Consider the following 20,507-nt stretch of genomic DNA (forward strand, 5'->3'; position numbering starts at 1 on the left):
ATTTGTCTGTGAAATGTACAGACTTTCAGACATAGGCTATGGAGTACAAAAATTTTATCTGCTTATCACAATCCCTGTATTTGGTTATACCTAGATGAGAGATGCAGAGCTTTCTCATCCTCCAAAATAATTAAATACCCCCCCAAACAACTAAGAGTTCAGATTTGGCAACTGCGATCATTTGGTGTAATTTAGTCTGGTTTATATTTAACTGCATGGTACTTGCTGTAAAACAGCATATAGGGCTGTATATACTCAAGATGACACTAACAGGCTGCATTTTTGATGATCACATCATCTGTAGGTAAAAGACTGAACAGTCTGGATTGCCTAATGAATCCTGCAATTAGCTTGCAGTAGGCAGTCCCCCAGTGCCTGCAAAAGCACCTCAAATCCTGTCCTCAGTCATTTTTTTGTTCACAGCATACAAGCCTGAAAACTAAGACTCTGTGATAAATAAATGTTCTGTCTTTTCTTGAGCCTGCTTAGTTCGATTAAGATTTTTACAACCACATTTAAGATACCCTGAGAGCTACTGCGATGGAAATGCCAACACAGACGAGGCTGCTGCAAGCAAGGGCTGAATCATTTATTGAAATGAAGAGCAAGGTTGCCCTCTGGGGTCTTCTCTAGAATTTCTTCTGAGAGCTGGGATTTTTTTCTTCCAGCAAAATAACTTTGCTACAAAGTTTTAAGTTTTTTTATAATTACTTTTTTTTAAAGTACAATTGTGGATCAAGCCAGCCAGTGCTAAGAACTCGCTCCATCGAGAGATGAGGAAACTACATTCAGGGCCAGGTTGGATGGGGCTCGGAGCCACCTGGTCTAGTGGGAGGTGTCCCCGCCCATGCAGGGGCGTTGGAACCAGATGATTTTAGAGGTGCCTTCCAACCCAAACCGTTCTACATTTCTACCTAAAGCACTGTATTGTTATTTACTCCATGGCTCATCACACTTCTCACTATCAGTCTCATGCTGGTACGTGTCAGCCTAAAAAAAAACCAATTTGGTCTGACACAGGTGCTGAAATAAAAGCGAATTTAGTGTTATGGACTCCTACTATGATGTCCGTAAATTCTCAAATGCCTTTTTTAACCGGCAGTTTTTCCTGGCTGCAATTCCTGAGTACACTGACCCAGAACACAGGCCCCGTTGGAGCTCACAGTTCTGCCCCAGCTGCTCTGGGGCAGCACGCGCGTTGGCTGCTTAGTCCCTGGATTTATTCTCCCCGATGCCCAGTTTTTGGCGGGATCTTAGGTTAGAGCAGCTCCTCACCCCTGGCCTGTGTGTCAGGAGGGCGGGACGTGCGCGGCAGCAGGTGCAGAGGATGAGGAGAAACAACAGGAGCGGGGGGAAGGGGGCAGACATTAAGGAGCAGGTGCTGGTGCTGCAAGCAAAGCACCACCCGAGAAGACACAGCTTCACCTCGCGCCCTCACACCCTCCGGCCTCGCCGCTCCGGCCCACAGCCCGTCCGGGGAAGGAAAACTCCTCGGGTAACTACCGGGAAGGGGCCCGCAGCCCGCCTCGGTCCTGCACGGGGCGGGAAAGGGCTGCTCGGGGAGGGGGTCGGGGAGGGGGTCGGGCAGCCGCCCCCGGGACCTCCCGCCCGCCCTCAGGGACGTCAGAGAGCGGGGAGGGGGGACACCCAGGGTCGGGCTGCTCCGCAGCGCGGGTCCCGCAGGGAGGAGCAGCCTCTCAGAGCCCCCGCTCCCCGCGGCAGGACGACCCGCAGGGCGGAGGGGCAGGGCTCCCGGCAGGGCTCCCGGCCCGGCGCACGCGTCCTGCCCCGCCCCGCAGCCCCGCCCGCCGCCATCGCTCGCCATGGCGGCCCGCGCCGTGGGGCGGCTGCGCAGGTAACGGGGCGCGGGGCCGCCCTGAGGCGGGGAAGCTGCTCCCGGTGGCGGCTCCGGGGCGGGGAGCGGGGTCTGGGCAGGGCCTCGGAGGTCGGGGATGGTAACACCCCCCCCCCCCCCCCCCCCCGAACTGGTGTAAAATAAAATACAGGCCTGGGTTCGCGTTCCCGCTCCAAAGCGAGCGTGGAAGCAGAGTCCTCGGGCGCCAGGGTGCGGGCCCGGGAGGCGGCGGGGCCTTGTGCTCTGGCGCAGCTGGAAGGTGCGGCTTCTCTTCTAACGTTGAGGCAAGGCAGGTATTTCAGGCCCAGCAGATGCCGTCGTTACCTGCCTTCCTTAACAGAGTACACTAGTACTTCATAAATAACAGCCTCATTACTTAGATTGGCTGATGTGCTCCCAAAACGCCTCAGCCGGGGTGCAGCTGGTACACAAACCTTTCCCGCTGGAGAAACATACAAGGGCAGGAGGGCAGGCCTGGTGTCGTGGAAGCTTTGGAAATGTACCAGTGTTTGACAAGATTTTTGTTTGTTTGTGTTTTAAATGCTAGTATTTAAATGCCCAGGGAAAGGCTGTAAATGTTTACGTTACACACCGTGCTAAGTGGAAAACGTATCCCCGAAATTATCTGTGGTGTTATTTCCAGGTTCTCCTAAACTGGAATTGAACACACAAAAAAACGTTGGTAGTTTTCAGTGCTATCTGCTGTTTGCTAGTAAGCAAAGAAGTTTCCAACTGTTTTGATATAAAGATTGTGCTCTATTTTTACTTGATTTTCAAAAAGAGAATGTAAAACTGTTGTGTTCAGCAGTTTTTCTCACAAAGGTTTGCTTAGCTCAGCAGTCATACATTTGTGGGTTATGTGGCTGGCTTATGGTTTTAGCTGTCTTTTAAATATTTCTTTTTCAGGCTGAAGCCATTCAACAGGCTGCAAGTAATATTGCAACATTTGGTAAGAACAGCATTTTGTTTTGGCTGAGCTGGAAGTTTTTAGGACTCTTAACTCCCGAGACAGACAGTACATGTAACTACTGTGTATGCTCACAGTGATTTTGAGTAATTTCTTGCTCAGGCATGATGTTGATCACATCTTTAAACATTTTGTCACATGTTTCTGTTATACTGCAAGTTACATTATCTTGGCCTTACCTACTCTTACAGTTAATTTCTATCTTGGTTTCCATATATTCCTTAAGCATAATTCAATAGTGAGATTGATATCTATTGTGAAAATAGTATAGTGATTTGTTCTCTTACTGTTAAAAGTTGCAGACAAAGCAATGTGCACATTTGGTTTTGCAGTGTGAAACTGCAAGTGGGGATGCCTGGAACTAATATTGTCGCAGGCATTTTCAGAATACCAGATCTTAAAAAAACATGGGTTTGTGTTTTGTTTTATTGTTAAATTATCTCAGATGTCATTGTCAAAGAGTGTGTGGCTTAAACACTTGTCTGAGGGTTGTAACTCTGAAGGACTCGAAGTGATTTCAAAAGAGCTATTTAGGGAATGCAAATAAATCTCGAAATACAGTGGGAAAGCCTTAGCATACAATTCTAAAATGCTTGTTTTATGATCTGAAAGTAGTGTGTTTGGGGAGTCTATTTTCCTAAACACTCTTGTAACTATATTACCCAAGGTGTCTAGCTGATTACGTTTGCTTTGTTTTTTCATCTACAGAAAATGTCTAAGCATACAGATTTGACAGGTGAAGTGTTGTTGGAAAAGAAAGGAGGTGCGGGAATAATAACTTTGAATAGACCCAAGGCTCTCAATGCACTGAATCATTCTATGATCCAACAAATTTATCCACAGATAAAGGTTAGTAGCTCTGCTTCTACCCATCTACTATACATAGGTTATCAGAAACCAATTTTAAACTTCAGTCTGAAGCTCCTTAGTGTACTGATTTAAAGAGAGAAAGTCATTACGGGTACATTGGCCAATGAGCTCAGTTTTGTAGACAGAGAAAGAACAGTTTCAAGCAAGTTTAATGTGTTTTCTCCTATTTCTAAGAAAAAAGCTGCCAGACAAAGTTAAATTTATCATCTGGATACATAAGAGACACCTATATTAAACCCAGGACTGAATTAAAAGTGCTCAGAGTTCTTACCTTTTGGCAACAGCCAGCTGGTCAGTCAGCGCACACCAGTTCCGGCCTGTCCAGGGCTGGTGTCTTCTTGATTTGGTACATTTTGTGGGGAGGCTGCATGGCTGAAATAAAAAATACAAATCATGAGGAAGCAAGGTGCTGTCAGTGTCATTTCTTGTGAAGATCATTATGGATTTAGAAGCACTATTTCCACAAAGTAGTGAAGTAATGTGTCTAAATTTAGGCATGCAAACAGACCTTTTTAATGTAATGATATTATTTATCATATGCAAAAGGTCAAACTTATTAGATACCAGTACTGGATGGATAGTTGCTTGTCTTTTGGTATTTTCATTGATAGTTGTGCTGCAAAGCCATGCATTCTTTGAAGAACATTTAAAGAAAAAAAATAACTTAATCTGTAGCGCTGAGTACCAGGCTTTCTTTGAAGCACAATCTTGTAAGGTGGCATAATTTTAAGTACAGTGCTTGTATATAGAAATGTCTTGTCTCTCTTTTACCTGATTCACTTACTTGAAAAAGGGATATACAAGCATAGTTTAAGGAGGGGGAGGAAGCCTGGAGAAGGCCTCTTTTTCTCAATATGGTTGCACCACTGCTGAAATCTTTTAACAGTGTATTTAATTCAGACCACGCCCCTCCATGGCCTTTGTAGCTAGAAAAACATCTGGACACAAAATTGATTTGATCCGGTCTTCGATGAGCATCAATTGCAGTCATTTTAACAAAATCCATCAACAACTTAAATGCTGTGTTCCTTGCCATGCGTCTTAGGTTTATGCAACTTTCATTATTTGGCCTGAAGCATTGTTGTTATATCTTCCCTATTCCCAGCTTTCTGCCTCACTATTGTGTTCTCATTGAGATTTAAGTCAGACCCTGTTTTAGGGAGCGAGTGCTACCTTTCTTCAGAGGTCAGGAGCTCTGCATAGGCATTTTTCTGAAATGTGCAAAGCAGCTCTGCTGATCTCTGATGTCAAGACTGAGTATCATGCGGGAGAGGCAGCCAGACATTTGGTTTTCCAATTTCAGCTTAAGACAAACTCCTTTAAGTATGGTTTAATCTGCTTTTTCAAAAAGCAAGAGAAGAATTATAGGCAGTATATGGAGAAAGCATTTTTTGCACAGGCTTTAATCTTACCTGGAAACATTTCCTTCATTTTAGACTTGGGAGCAAGATCCTGAAACTTTTCTAATAATTATAAAAGGAACTGGAGGAAAAGCTTTTTGTGCTGGGGGTGACATCAGAGGTAAGGACTGTAGTCAGTTTAACATTTGGCATATCTTTTGCATTGATTTCCTTTATTTACTGTGACTTGGGTAAACAGAGGCTTGCTACACAACAGCAAGAGATTAGTTATGCTAGCTTCTGCTAACACCTTGGTGTGTAGATGCTATTTATTTCTCAGGAGACAGCTGTTGGAACATTATATAAAAGAGTAAGAATTTGGTTTTATTAATAACTGGCAATAGCAGGCAGTCATTCCTGGGAAGAGAGAGTTCTTGTCTTTACCACCTTCTGAGATTTTCATGACTGACAGCTTCTTTACAAGAAATTTGAAGGGTGGTTGGTCTGTTATTACTGGATAATTTGTGTGTGATGTTTGAATTAGAGCTGGCTAGATAGAGAGCTGACAATGGTGATCAATGTATCTGTGATTGCTTTGTAACTACAAACTGTAGGAAGTCTACAAACAAAGTTAGCAGTTGTTTTAAATTTTAGGTGAACAAGCAGCACAGGTTATTGTTAAATTATGCTTTGCTTTAATTGACTTCTCATTTTTAGTATTCAGAGTCTTCAGTATAAACAGTTTTAAATGCCTGTTGTATATATATGTATGAAATGTCACAAACAAGATTACCAGACATTAGAAGGGGTTCCATAGTATAGAAAATGCACAGCACTTTCACAAGTACATGACACACAAAGTCTCCAGCATAATAGAATTGACTCAAATTTGAAAGCAGGATGAAGTTGCTATTTGATTACTGAAGGAAAAAAACTAATGTGATATTAATTTTATACATGTTATTGTATTTTCTATTGAACTTACAGTTATCTGTAGAATTTTTATTTCTCTTAAGCCATCACAGATGCAGGAAAAGCTGGAGACAGACTGGCACAAGATTTCTTCAGAGGAGAATATACCCTGAACAATGCCATTGGTATGTTTAATAGCAAATTGTGAAGCAGTACAGTTTTCGTAATAGTGGCTTTGAATGTAAATTTCTCTCTTTGCTGGTCTATAAAAGACTGTGATAGCATAAAGGTAATTTTTTTTTACCAAGTTCAGTAGCGGTGGTCTAGCATATTTTTATACCTTGCGCGCAGAATTTGTTTCTTTTGTTTAAGCTAATATTACAGCTTCCTTATCCCATCCCATTGTTCTGGGTAGTTACCTGTCCACTATGGATGTCTTAGCTACAGACAGTGCAGTTCTGCACCAAGTGTCATTGATGTGCTTCAGAGAAGACCTGAGATAGAAACAGATGCTCAGAAAATAATGACTCAGAAAGCAGATCAAATTATATTAAAGCTTTCAATTTAAATAAATTGCAGAAATGAATACTCAAGCTAGGAGTTAACTGCCTTAGCTTATTGCAAAGAACCTAGGAGTATGTGTTCTTAAAGAATCTAACAGCAAAGACACTGGGTAAAGGATATTAAGGAAGGATATTAATGCTTTAGGGTGAAAGTCAAGAATTGAATGTTTTGGTGAGAAGAAACTTCTCTAAACCTACTTTAATTTAATACAGTGTGAGTTTTTAAACATTTTATCTGGTATTACTAGGAGAGGTGAAAATGTTGCATATCAACTTAGGTTGACAGAAGATTATGGAGAGTAATTTCTGCAAAGTTGTTTTTACATTATTGGACAGAGTTTCCAGTTTTAGTATGTTTATCATGTATACTTCTTGCCTTCATCACGAAAAAACAGTTTTAATGTTTCATGTGCTTGGGAAAAATTCGCACTGTGTGGCAGTTGGACTAGATTATTGTTGTAGGTCCCTTCCAACTAACTATTCTGGTCTGTTCAAATATTGCAAGGGTACATACTTCTCTAGAAATTTAGTTCAAGTACTAGCATCTAGAGCCCATGCATTAGCTTATATGTTCAGCTAAGAACAAAGTTAAAAATGGAATTCTGTTTAATTTTCTAGCTATGAATTTGAAAGCTTGAAGTGCCTTTTAGTAGAGTACTTTTTCTAAACAAGGATCTGTAGTTTCTGCAGAAAAGCCAGCAACATGGTTACAGGGGATACCCATATCAGCAGTCTGATTGAACTTTTAAGACTGATCTGAAAACATTGAGAATGAGGCAGCAGTTTCATTCCCAGTGAACTTCGGCATCTTTCTGTGAATGGTAACTAAAAGCATCACATCTTTAGTTTCATGCCTCCTAAAGGCCCCAACATACAAAGTTGATAGGCAGAATTCTGGCACTTCAGGACATAATCATCTTGACCTGCCTGCACCATATTCAGGGTTTTAACATGCAACAGAGTTGGCAAGACAGAACATGTTTGCATTGCAGTAGTTCACTGGCACATTTTGGCTGAAACCTACCAATGCGCCTGGCTTTGTAGTCAAGTACTGGAGTGCAGTACACACTGTTGGGTGTGGGATGGGGTGAAATCTTTTGTACCCCAGTGTCCTACAGAGCTATTTCTAATAGCCAAATGTGGCAACTCTGTCAGGTGATCACCCAGCAAGCAACCTGGCATTTAATGGTTGTATAATGTTCTCCTACAACACTCAGAATGCAGTAAGTCAGTAACTGGTTTTTCTTTTAATTACTTGAGAATTACATGAAGTATCTTCATTGTAAGTTGAAATTTTGCAGTTTAATTTAATTTACTATTTATTTTCTGTTGCTCTTGCTGAAGGAGCACTTGAGGAAGTGTGGCATGCATGCAGTTAGTCACAGGTCCAGTCTTTTGAAAAAAAAATCTACAATTCTTTTTACATTTTTTACAGGCACTTGCAGGAAGCCCTATGTGGCACTTATTGATGGCATTACAATGGGAGGGGTAAGTTAAGTGCCTTGGTGTGATATAATTTGTTTTAAAGTAATATTCTGTACTTGAGTTGAATGAAGTGCACACATGACATTTCAAACAATTCAAGAGCAGTCATTGCAATGTGAACCTTTGTCTCTTGCTTGTCAGGGTAGATGGCTGCTCTTCTGATGCTCCTGCTGTTCTGTGGTAGCTAGAGCAACTGCTTTCTCAGAGGGTCTGGCATTTGTGTTGAAAACCAGAGCAGAATCCTGTAACTGTAGGAAAAACCCCTCACAAAGGTTTTCCAAACAGCAAAGTGTGAGTTTGTAGATCATACAAGAGCTGAGAATTTTCCACTCAATTTGTATGAAAAAATGTAACTATATAAAAATACACCCAAAGTATGACTCCTTCAAAAATTGGAAAAATACTGTTCTAATCTATAACAGACATTTGTAAGATCAGTTCTGTATTTGTCAACAGATTCTCTGGAAATAGATCTACTTTCTCACTTCTACAGTACTCCTAAAACATGAATGAAATCCTGGTTCTTCCCCAACCCCTGAAGGCTGCACCTTACTACTAAAGCAACATGGAGAAGGCTTCATCACATGGCTAGTTATATACTTAGTGCTAATAATTTTTTCAGCAGTTGTTGGCTTTAAACACCATGAGTAGGTAGTTAGAAGGGCAATACCATGCTTTTCTACATGCCAAAGTGCTGTTCTCTTCAGTTTGACATCTGTTGGATAAATTTGTATCATAGCAGGGAATAGAATGTTATTTTGAACAATGAGTTTGACAGTAAAGTCCATCTGCCATGTTGTCATTTAGATTTATATTGTTTTCTTGCATGTCAGTATGATATGGGTGTACAGTCTATTTAAATGAAGTTTGTCAAAGACAGCATGGAAGAAATGGAACACAACATGATCCATCACCTGTCATGACACTTCCCTTTCCATCTTGCCTTACATATTTTGTTTGTGGTCTTTTCAACTTGTGATCTAAACATGCAATAGCTCTCTTCCCCTTTGCTACCAAGCCACAAAAGTCTCAGCCAGATAAAGGCCTTCCTAAAAACAAAGATTACATTCAAGACCTTGGCTTTAGAAGCAAACGGTTTCAGCTTGGGCTTGTAAGTCTCAGAGCACCTCTTAAACACTGGTTTCACTACAGACCAATTACCTATTAGTGGAAGTGCAAGCAAGTCAATCTCAACCTTGCTCAGAAAAACAGCAGAATGCACGTGGAGTGATGTTGTTCTAATTTAAATTAAAACCAAACAGCATATTAGAAACTCAGCTATTATGTGCTAGGTAGTGAAAGTTGCTACTGGTGCTCAACGGTGAAACTTGGAATTGTATGAAAAAATAAGCTGGTTTCCCTTCAGCATTGTGGGCTGGAGGCTGTTAGGTGGCTTTCTTGGGAGCTTAATTAGCCAACAGATGGGGCTGTGGAGCTTGTTTTCTGCAGCCCTGTAGCTTGTAAAAAATTATATTCAATATAAATGTATCTTTTAATCTTTTTGTACTTGTTCAGAGCACTAGGCTCAAGTCACAAGTATGTTTGATGAACCAGATTACTCAAATTTACTAAAAAAAGGGAAATAAGTTACAAATACCGTGTTTACTGCTAAAGGGTGTATACTGTTGAAGGTCATACCAGCAGATACTCTCATGTTGCTAAAAACTACTGTTCAAACTATTTTGGTTGACTTCTATCACAGATTTTTATTTCATTGAAATTAAGTACCTGGAGCAGCAGACAAGAAATGCAGAGTACTTAAACATACTCCTTCAAAAATGGTCTTAAAAATTATTGTCTGTAAATGAGGTCCTAAACTTGGGCTTCTTGGTTCTAGGAAAGTCCCAGTCTTTTCCTGAGTTCTTTGCAGATTAATATTATAAGCTCAGTCCAATCTGTGGTTTAAACAGAGCTTTAGCACAAAATATATTACTGTGTCACATAATCTCTTAAGAAACAGAGGATTAATAAATCTGTTTCAGAGCCAAATAAAGGACACTGGACAGATTTAAGTGATGACTTTCAGATTATTTGGCTTAGAATTCAAGGTGAATATTTGACAGAGGGGGAAACAACAAGAAAACAGGGCATAGATTTTTTGAAGTTAATATGGTCCAGGGTGCTGGGATACCTTTATGCAAAGCACACTTAATACTTCTGTGGCGTATTGCCAAAGCAGAAGTACATAATTTTCAGGGGCCAAAGACCATTGCCTTTAGGTTAGAGAGGAATCTGAAACTCCATGTACAAAGTATCTCCTTCCTTAGTATTATATTCTAGAGCATGTATGATATAGAAGCTTCCTGAGCTAGGTTTTATTTCAGAGCCACTGTGCTAAATAACTGTCAGTAATTGTACTCACCTCTCTATTCATGTAGTATTTTTTGACATTAAATAGGCTTGATTTTCAGAAAGGCCTTTGGCAGTTGGTTTCACAGCTGCATTTTCTGCTGTGTGTAAAGCATTTTCTTGCTGTTTCAGGCCTATTGGCCAATATTATGGACAATGCTTACATGCTTATTTGCTAATAAGGCCAAAATAAGCCCTATTACTGATGAGTAAAGACTGTCACTCAAATGTATGAATTCTTGGCTTTGGACAGTTAAATACAGGATTTAATCCTTTAGTCTGACCTCTTACACAGTGTGTTTGCTAAGTTTGTTTTAGCAGGTTATGAATTTATAAAAGTTATGCCCTTGTGTTACATGTCTTGCTTTAACAATTAATGCTTTGAGTTTTAGGATTAGGAAAAAATCTTGCTGCAGGGCAAGTAGCTTTTAACTTAATATAGTAAGATTTTAACATAGTACTGCACAACACTTTTAATACAGAAATAGAATTCAGTGGAGTTGCTTGTTCCCTTAAATCCTTTGCAAAGCCCTATGCTTTGAGTTATTGCAAGAACCTGATTTTTTAATCTTCGTGTTTAGGGGGAGCAATAGGAAGTTTGAACTTTAATACAGTTTGCAATTTAAAAAGATAAAGGTCAGCTGATGTTATTTCAGCCCAACTCCCTCACATTCTAGGCCCCAGTCTATGAGAGTGCAGTACTGGCTGCTTTGATCTTTGTAGAGAAGAACCTGGAGTAGATGGACTGTGAGTATAAGAATACAACCTGTTAATTGGTCTTTGGATTCATCAGTGGCTTTCCATTTGTTCTGTCAACACATCTAGCAGTACAGGTTTTTTAGGCAAGTATTTTTACTTAAAATGAGAGTCTACATCTAAGTTACTTACATAGAGTATCTTTAAAGTGACTGTTAGAGGGTAGAATTTTTAAGTACCTGACTGTATTAGTCAGTCAGGTAGTAGTATCAAATATGTTAAGCTTTAAACTACACAGAAGTATAGAGGTGAAAGGAGCCTCAGAATTATTCTTTTGCTCTTGAAATATGGTTAACTATAGTTAGATGATTGCTTAGGTATTTGCCTAATACATTCAGAACTCTCTAGCAGCAGGAATTCTGTTTAATCTTCATATCCCACCTGAGTGCTTAGTTGTTCTTTCACATTAAGATTCCCTAGTGTCTAATTTAAGTCTTCAGTATGTGTAATCAATATATTCCTATCTTAGTCACAGCTCTCTAAGAACATTTTGAGATATTTCATTCCTTGCTCCCAGCCATCTCTCTTTAATAGGGATGAGGATAGTTACTCAGCCTTTGCTATAGACAAGTCTCTTGGTCTGCTTGCAATCCTCTGGAATCTTTCCAGTTTGTGTACTTTACAGTTCATTACCAGAGAGCAGACAATATTTCAGCTGGAGGACTCATCAGCACCAAGTAGAGCAGAATAATTATCCCCCATATATTACAGAGATAGTCTGTCACAAATAGGTCATGTAAAGAGTAGCCTCTCAAAGCATCAGGTGCTAGGAGGCCACGACTGTAGTTATTCTTAAAGCTTCACACCTTTTTCCTCCTTGCATAACAAGCTCCAATCACAGTACATTTCTATATCACAGAATGGGCTTACCTTTTATCAATTTTTAAATCTTCTTCCTCAAACAGAACTTGTTTGTCAAAGAGTCAGTGTTGTGGAGCTCCCCTTTTCCTCGAAGACTACACAGAAAAAAACCAATCAGCACTCATTTCCTCTTTCAAGAAACCCAAGTGCTGTATCAGCTGCCTTTGCCTTTTATAGCTAGTATCAGGCTGCTGAGGCTTCTCAGGTGTATTGAATGTGGGCTGGGTGGATACCATCAGCCTTGTGGTGCCTGCTGCTGGAGACTGCTGTAGCATCACACCTGAAGTAGTTCTTTTTCAGCAGCATTGCATTATTATTTGTATTTAGTTCATGGTTTCTGTAAACCCCTGATAAATCTGTAGGCATTTGCTGCACAGAAAACATGCTTGTAACCTCTGCATTTGATTTTGCTCTCCTAAGTGTAGTTCTTTTCATTGTGTTAGTTTCTATCTGAGCTTCAAATTGAGGTGGTTTTGAATTTGGATCTTGCCCTTCAAAGCGTCTGCCTTCCCCGAAAGTCATCTGTCATTTCTAGAAATCCTTCTTATTTCATCATCCAAACAGATAATAAAAATAGCCAATGAAGATTCATTAGTGATTGACTTCTGTAAGAGTTCAGCTAGGGTGCCCTCTCCTTTTGACTGCAAACTGCTGGTAACTCTTAACATACTTTCAGATGTTTGTGCCCTCTGTTTCACAGTGCTACCACCTACGCCCTGCTTCCCCAGCTTGGTTATGAGAGGACACTACACGGTGCACGGGGAAGCATCAGAAACATCACAACCTTGCTTAGTTGAAGTTTGCATCTTTCCTCTCTCATTATTCTCTGTTGCATCATGTAAAGTCCATTTGTCTTATCAAGGGTTTAAGAAGAATTTGAGTTTTGGGAAGGATGACTTGTTAATCCTCTTCAGGAAAAAGTGGAACACTTCTCTGCTTTAAGCTTTTACTCTGCTTTAATCAATAAAGACTTGTCAAAATGTGAATTAATAATTTTCTGGAGGGAGTTCACAGTGTTTTATTTCAATTTCAGCCTCACATATTTTTGAAATTTTACCTCACAACATTCTGGAAAAGTTTTATAATTGTAAAAGTTTGTTCAGTAATGCTTTGTGTATTTCCAGTGTTAACTCTTTATAATAATGTTCTGAGACCTATGGGGAAAGACTTGCTAGAGATTTATAACAGATGTGTGATTTTTCTTGGTAGCAAAGTTCTTACATAGGTGCAAGTAAAGGCTTGATGTGCAAAATATTAGATTAACTGCAAGCACTTGTGAAATCAATCAGCAGTCTTTGAAAACAGTTCTAAAAAGTCCCCTGTGCTCTTGTATGTGTTTAGGGATATTTGCTGCCAAAAAATACATGTTGGCATGTCACAGTGGGAATTGGCCTATTTCCCATGGTTGCCCTCTATGGAAAAAAAAAAAATAGGCATATTTGTGTATTTCTTAACTGTTTGAAGTTCTGGCATGGAATAAATAGCTTCAAGCTGTGGAGGAGTTTGCTCCAAAGGTATCATATGAGGTGGTTGTATTTTAGAGGAATCAGTATTTCTAATAGAAATCATTCTCAGTTATAGAAATAAGAATTAGGTGAAAAGAATTCCAAATAAAGGAATTTCTTATAAGGAGAGGTGAAGTAAATTTTCAAGAGTATTTTAGGAGTTATTTTTACACTTTGCACTGCTTGCATGTAATTTAAGCAGTAACACTTTTTTATAATGCTTATTTTAGTAGAAAAAAATATCTAAGAAGTTTCCTAGTTCAATATCTAAAATCCCATCTGCATCTTGCATTTTTCTAAACTATTTAAATTTGAAATGCTATAATGGGGAAGATGTTCAGTCAGTATTTTGTTTACTTAATATATTTGTTATTTATTTTCACATCTGTATATTACCTTATGTAACATTGCCTATATATGAGTGCTCCGACAGATCTGGAACACATTCATCAAATAAAGTGAGGGATTAGATATACAGTAATAGTTTAAGAGAGTTCACTGTAACTAGAAATTTAATTCACAGTGAACACTTTCCAGCAGCTAAATTAATATGTTTTCTTGAATGATGTTGTTAGAGGCTCTCTACAGATTCAAGAGGGATTCTTCCAGTATAGTTGCAAATGTCTAAACCTATACTTGATCAGGATTTGGTCAGCAGCTCTTATACATTATAGTTCTTATCTTGTAAATTAGTAGTGATGTCATAAGCAGCTTGTATGTTTACATTTTAGTCAACAGAATTCCAGTACTCAAAGGAGCTGGAGTTGAGCAATAGCTGTCCTTACCTCCTGTCCCCTTTTCCTTCAGACTGTGTAGCTGTAACTCTTAAGAATGTTCTTTTCAGCATGAACATACATGTGAAATTGGTATGCAAAATATATTTTTGTCCTTGTTTCTTCCAAAATATGTTTAAAAAAAGTGAACATCAGTGCTGAATTTAAATTCCATATTTGTAAAATGGCATTATTTGGGGTTTTTTGTTTGCCTGATGTTCTGCAGTCAGGACCACAGCAGCCTAAGGAAAAACACCTTTCTTACTGCTGCAGATAAAACCCACAAAACTCTTGATTCCCAGGCTTCCCAAGTTAGCCTCTGAGTTACAACCAGCTGGACTGCTGTCGAAGGTGGGAGGAGGAAAGAGAGGGAATATCTCAGAGTATCAGTGGTCCACAGCCTGAATCTGCCCACTGCCAAAACCAGTTCCCAGTGATGTAAAAGGAGGAGAGAGGGGTCAGCCCTTGCTCTCGGTGCCACTTATGGGTATGGACACCTATGCAGACAGAGGCTTTCCTTCTGAGCAACTTGCTTGGCATTACTGTCTTCTATTGCAGAGTGGTGAAACAAAATACTTGCGAACATAACACCTGATGTTTGCCTCTTCTTTTCCTTAAGAAGTACTTAAACAAAACTTGTGAGCGTGTATCTACAACCGAAGTTAAAAAAAAAAATAATTAAATATTGGCATTTCAATATGTTTAGTTGACGTGACTGAAGCCTGAAAGAGGAAGGTGGGAAGTGTGAAGACAACCAGCTGCTTTACTTTGTCATGATCTCACTTGAACTATGAGCCGTTAGTAGAGAATCTCCAGAAAAAGAAGCCAGGCAAATATCACAGCCTGCAATAATCGCAGCTGCTTACATGAATGTTTGAGTTAGGTGTTTTCTGATTCTCCTCAGGTGTATAAAGCACAATGACAGGGGGGAAGCTGCTCCCTGTTCTCCTCCACAATGTGTCTTTCCATCATGTATTTTTTTAAATTTATTCACTTTTAGGATGTATTCACTTTTAGGATGTATTCACATGAGTTGTGTGCATACAGCTTTTATATAGAGGTGTAGATGGCAGCGTCTGAGGCTAATCTTCAAAAACTAGGAAACATTAGAATTAACCATATCAGTAAAATCTCACATTTTTTGCCCACTTATGATACAAATTTAATTAGAGAAGTGTGCATTCATGAGGTGCACAGGTGGGTATTGCTCACAGAACAAACAGCTATTCATTTCTTGTTTAATGTGCTGCAGAATTTATTGCAAACTATAGAAATTCTGCTTATTAGTCAATATAAATATATACATATCATGCACTTTGCATGACTAACTGTAGTGTAGAAAAGTTTGTGAAAAATTACTGTTTTACATAACATAGCACAGCTCTTCTAGACTGCAGTGAACATGATTATCCCTTTAACCCCTTTTTACAGCTAGGAAACTGGAACTAGAAATGTCAATGCTTCTTGGGACTTTTCCTGATTCTTCTTTTTCTGACTTCTTATAAATACGTCGTGCCTCTTGTCAGTCATCATGCCCTGAAACTTGAATATCTTTGGTTTTGCTTTAATTTATGCTCTAAAATCTGCCCTGAAGTAAAAGTAATTTGTCACACTAAACCTAGATAAGCGGCTTTCCGATTTTCTCTCTTCCTCTCCCTGCCTCTGGAAGCTCATGCATGTGTACCATGTAGAAGCTTGTTGCCAATGCTCCCAAGCTGACAGCTGCTTTTACTATAAAACAGAACACAGATTTTGCAGCTGTTGCACTTGGAAACCAATCTTTGCGAGATTGACTTATGCACCACTTTGCTTTTGTATTACAGGGTGTTGAAACCAGTGCCGAGGCAAAACTAAGAAAGGATTCTCCCTTTGCTGTTGTTGCAGTGCATTTACCATCTGGCACTCTGGGCTGCCTGCTAAGCTCCTGGGTATCAGCCTAGGGACAAATGGTGCCCTTCATTTTGCAGCTAATCCGACTATAGTATCAGCAGCTCTTGACATCAACAGAAAAATAACCACTGAATCACATGATGTGCATGTGATGTTATTCCCCAAAGGGCTGTCTTGAAAACAAGTGCTTTGAATTATGGATCAGTACTGGTGCAGTAAGTAAAATTCCCCTCCCTCTCCCAAATCCAAGTTGTTTAACGTACACCACGAACAGGAATGGAGGCTACTCTCTTGCACCCAGAAAAGACAGGCAGAGTTCCTGAACATACATTGTACGGATGTTGGTATTATACAATCGTCCTGCACTTAGTATTTTAGAATGACAGAGCAAGTGTTTGTGTTCCTGCACAATATACTGACATACAGATCACATCACAGTGCAAACATCATTTGTCCTCTCTGAGACTGAAGCTGAAGTTTTAAGCTGCATTTTCTAGATTTTTTTTTTTTCCTGAAACCTGTGCACGTTTAAGGGAGGTTTTATTTATGGCTTCAAGGGAAGCGTTCCTACCCCTGCACTGTTGACTGTAATTGCAGAGATTTCTGCAGGCTTCTGCACAGATTTGTTCTTTCCATTTAACACCAGACTCTCTTGATAAAAGCTCCACTATTTTTCTCCAATTCTAGGCCTTCATGTAGATGCCTGATCTGATATTTAGAGTTCTTTCATTAGTCCCCTCTCATCTCCTTTATTATAGGTCAAGGACAAAAAGTTCAGAAGATAATTATCTTTTGTCTGCTTCTGCTTCCTTTCATATTTCTGCTAATTTTTTTTCTCATTTCCAGAAGAATTTGAATGCTCATTTTCTCCTTGAATTAGTTATAATCTCTTACACTTTTAAAGCACTTTTTTCCCTGAGAAATAGATCATTACAAAATCTCCTCCATTTGGTCTTGTCATCCCGTATAACTGCCTTTGTAAATAAAATTCTGTTGCACGTGACTGTCTTTAAGAACAAGAGGTGTTTCTTAAGTTTTAAGATAAACCCTAAAATCTCGGTATGTGTTGACACAAGTTGCTGAAACGTTCTCTTCCACCTGCCAGCCCTCCCAGCAGACATTCAGATGTGGTACCAAGAGCTGGACATAGAGATTTATTGATGTAGCTACATTTTTAGGTGATGGAGAGGGACAAAAGGGACAGAGCTTGTCTTCCAGAATTTTAGAAATAATAAATCCCCACACTTCTTACCTTTTTCTGAACATACCTGGCCAGTTAGGTATAGCAAAACATTAGGAAACACCATGGGGGAAAAAAGAATGCTTTCAAATGTAATACTAGAAAAAGTTTCACTTGCCAGTGATTCATTACTTTTGTTACAACCTTTTCAGATCTAAGTCTTCTTACATCTCTTTATGTTGCAGCAGAAATCTTGTGTCCTTAAAATTTCTACTTCCTCTGACATGAAAGAGTATTTTTTTAAGAGACATAGCTGTTGATGCCAGGAAGTTTTGTATGCTTACTAAATTTAAGTCTTAGAAAGTAATAAATACCAGGTAGTGAAAAAGGAAGAAGGAAAACAAACATTCTTAATTCTGGAAATAAGTTATTTCAGAAAATTCTGAGTAATCAGAAGGAACTCTTGGTAGAAGTTTTTATATTTGCTTGTTGTTTTTGAGCTGCAGTGCCTGTAGGCCAGACTGGACCATGAGACCAAATTGTCCAGTCTACTCTTTTTTGCCTTGGAGAAGGCAACATGCTTGGGAAGAGAGGACATGGAGCTGCAGGCACTCAATCCCTTCTGGGGAGGCCTGTGTGGAACTGCCACTGTGGCTTCTGTCTGGCCCAGCAGCTGGAATCACAACACTGGTGTGGGTGCTCACCTTCAGACGGCTGGATCAGACCCTGCAGGTAATGCAGGGGAAAAATTCAGCTATTGCACATAACTATCCTAGTACAGCCCATTTGGGATCTTTGATAAATTTTGGCTGTAGAAAAATCAAACACGAAAATTTCAACCTAAATTCTATTGATAAAGGGCACTCATTGTAGTAGCACTGGTGCACAAGAATGGCCTAGGGTTTTTTTGTGGTTTTTTTTGTGGTGGTTTTTTTTGTTTGTTTGTTTTTTGGCTAAATTTCACTGTAGAAAGAACCTGACCTAAATGATGATCATTAACATAGAATCACAGAATCCTTTTGGTAGAATGAAGATCATCAAGTCCAGATGTTAACCCAGCACTGCCAAATCCACCACTAAACCATATCCCTCAGCACCATATCTACACAGCTTTTAAATACCTCCAGGTCGGGTTAGTTTAAATAATTAGGGGTCATGAGAACACGATTGAAACATCAGCTGTTATTACAAATAATCTTTCTCCTGTCAGCTCAGTGTGCTTCTGTAGATATTTGGACTGAGAATCTCTAATACTTAATGGAAATGCTTACTGGAAATACTTACATGGAAATAAATATTTTATATTTAAGTTATATTACATTAATATTTTATAATAATATGTTACATTTTAAAATACCACACTAAATAATTGAAAAGTTCAGAAAAAGCACTGTCTTTAATGATATTTTTAAAACACTTGTATAGAGTTGATTTGCTCCAAGTCATCTTTCTCAAGTGGTGCATAACATTAATGATAAAGATTAATTTCGATCCAGTTTAAGATTTTCTATGTTGAGATGCAGAGGGTAAGGCTCTTACATCAGTGATTTTTGATCTAATACAGCTATAACCTCCTGCTGCTTCCTTAATCAATTCCACCAGCTTACTTCACCATCTAATGCTTTTGAAAACATTTTTCTGCACCTGGGCTATTTTTATACATCTGTATTCAGATATATTGTTGTGTTATGCTCAGTTTGTTTGTTGGTTACCACATGTCTTCTGTGGTTCTAGCCCTGCCTGGAACTTCATTCTCATGCAGTTAAAAATTAGTGTAGTAATTGAATTTGAACTGTTACAACAGGACTTTCACTGTAGACAATGTTAATATTCACATTACTATAAAATTGTTTGCTTGCACAGCTAAAAATATTTATTAGCCTAGTGAAGATGGTACAAGCAACATTCCTGAAGGCCTTTTCTGTTTGTGTTTCTTTTATTCTGTCATTTCTACCTTCCTTGGCAGTGATTCTTTTACAGTCTGAGTTGGTTATTTACTAAATAGACAAGTGTGATTTATGGTTTTGCTGTGACACAGATCCACTTTTCTGTGTGTGAACAGATCTTTATGTATGTGATTCAGAAAGACCCTATTTAGTTTGCTCTGTATCATTCTCTGTTGTGGTGGCCTCTCAATTTCTTAATAACTCCCATAGACGTGATAAATTCTCTGATTTACCAACATAGGTCATTCTCAATTTAAGGTAATACAACTTAACTTAAGATTTATAGGAGCTGTGTTCCATTTCTTCATCTCCTTGTAATTTGTTTTTAATTTGAAAAATTATTTTAATAAGGTTCTTTATCCATCATGGGGAAAAAATGGAAATAAATGATACATTTTCTGTACGGAGTCATATAATGAATTTTGGAATATGACACTGAGTAGGAAATTATGTGTGTGGGAAGTAAAATTCAGAAGTTTGTTGATGAATTCAGATGAAACTGCCTATATTATGTGCCTTCTGGAGGTGTACTGAGTCTACACTGTTTTTAAGAATAGGATCTTAATATCCATGCAGTAATTAATCTTTAATTTGTAACCAAACACCTTCGTGGCCAATCTGTCTCTAGTGACACAGTCAGACCACCATTTCTGCTCTTATCCATGTTTTTTATTACTATATAAGCCCTACAGAAAGATTGTTTAAATTAATTGCTTGTTAATTTCTTAACTTCTAGCCTTGTTCTTTAAGTATCCTTTACAAAATTCAAACATTCAGGTGTTAGTGGAAAAAAAGTTTCATGCCAGTATTAAGATAAATTACCTGGATTAAAAACCAAGCCTGACTCAACCATAGGAATCTATTATCTTGGAAATGTCTGAAGGAAGACATTAGCTTTAATATATATTTGAAGTTTATGAAAGGTAGGACTCTAACAGTGCAGGATATAGTGTATTTTAATAAAGACATTATAGCATCATGACTTGTGTGTAATTGGTGGGACTATTTGGTTTAGTGAGCACAGCCCAACTGCAGATATTTTAATAGTGTGAAAGGCCTGCTAGGTGAGACTTGCCCAGCCTAAGATTTCAGTTACAATTTAAAAAGTAAATTAAGAAATCCAGAAACAGAGGAGGCATGCATTTAGCTTCTGACTGGAAGAGTTTGTTCTTTACAAAGGATACTATTGAAGTAATACAAGAATCTGTCCTCTGTATCAGATGGAGGATGCTAAGCACATGCAGTGAATGTATTA

The 20,507-nt window shown here is 39.0% G+C and overlaps 1 protein-coding gene and 1 long non-coding RNA gene across 4 annotated transcripts in view; both read left to right on the forward strand.

Moving 5' to 3' along the window:
* The first annotated feature begins 1,812 nt into the window (after window positions 1-1,812).
* Window positions 1,813-20,507, forward strand: part of HIBCH (3-hydroxyisobutyryl-CoA hydrolase) — a 39,590-nt gene continuing 20,895 nt past the window's right edge. For all 3 annotated transcript variants that reach the window (XM_051622965.1, XM_051622966.1, XM_051622967.1), the window contains exons 1-6: window positions 1,813-1,855; window positions 2,762-2,804; window positions 3,531-3,671; window positions 5,129-5,213; window positions 6,049-6,129; window positions 7,943-7,995. In XM_051622965.1, the coding sequence (XP_051478925.1) occupies window positions 1,824-1,855; window positions 2,762-2,804; window positions 3,531-3,671; window positions 5,129-5,213; window positions 6,049-6,129; window positions 7,943-7,995 (435 nt within the window). In that variant the 5' untranslated portion in view covers window positions 1,813-1,823. The remainder of the gene's footprint in view (window positions 1,856-2,761; window positions 2,805-3,530; window positions 3,672-5,128; window positions 5,214-6,048; window positions 6,130-7,942; window positions 7,996-20,507) is intronic.
* LOC127386251 (uncharacterized) lies at window positions 11,028-12,956 on the forward strand. The gene is made up of 2 exons (XR_007889845.1): window positions 11,028-11,088; window positions 12,659-12,956. It is a non-coding gene; the product is annotated as an uncharacterized LOC127386251 (long non-coding RNA).

This window comes from Apus apus, chromosome 6 (assembly GCF_020740795.1).
Source record: "Apus apus isolate bApuApu2 chromosome 6, bApuApu2.pri.cur, whole genome shotgun sequence".
Lineage (NCBI taxonomy): Eukaryota > Metazoa > Chordata > Aves > Apodiformes > Apodidae > Apus > Apus apus.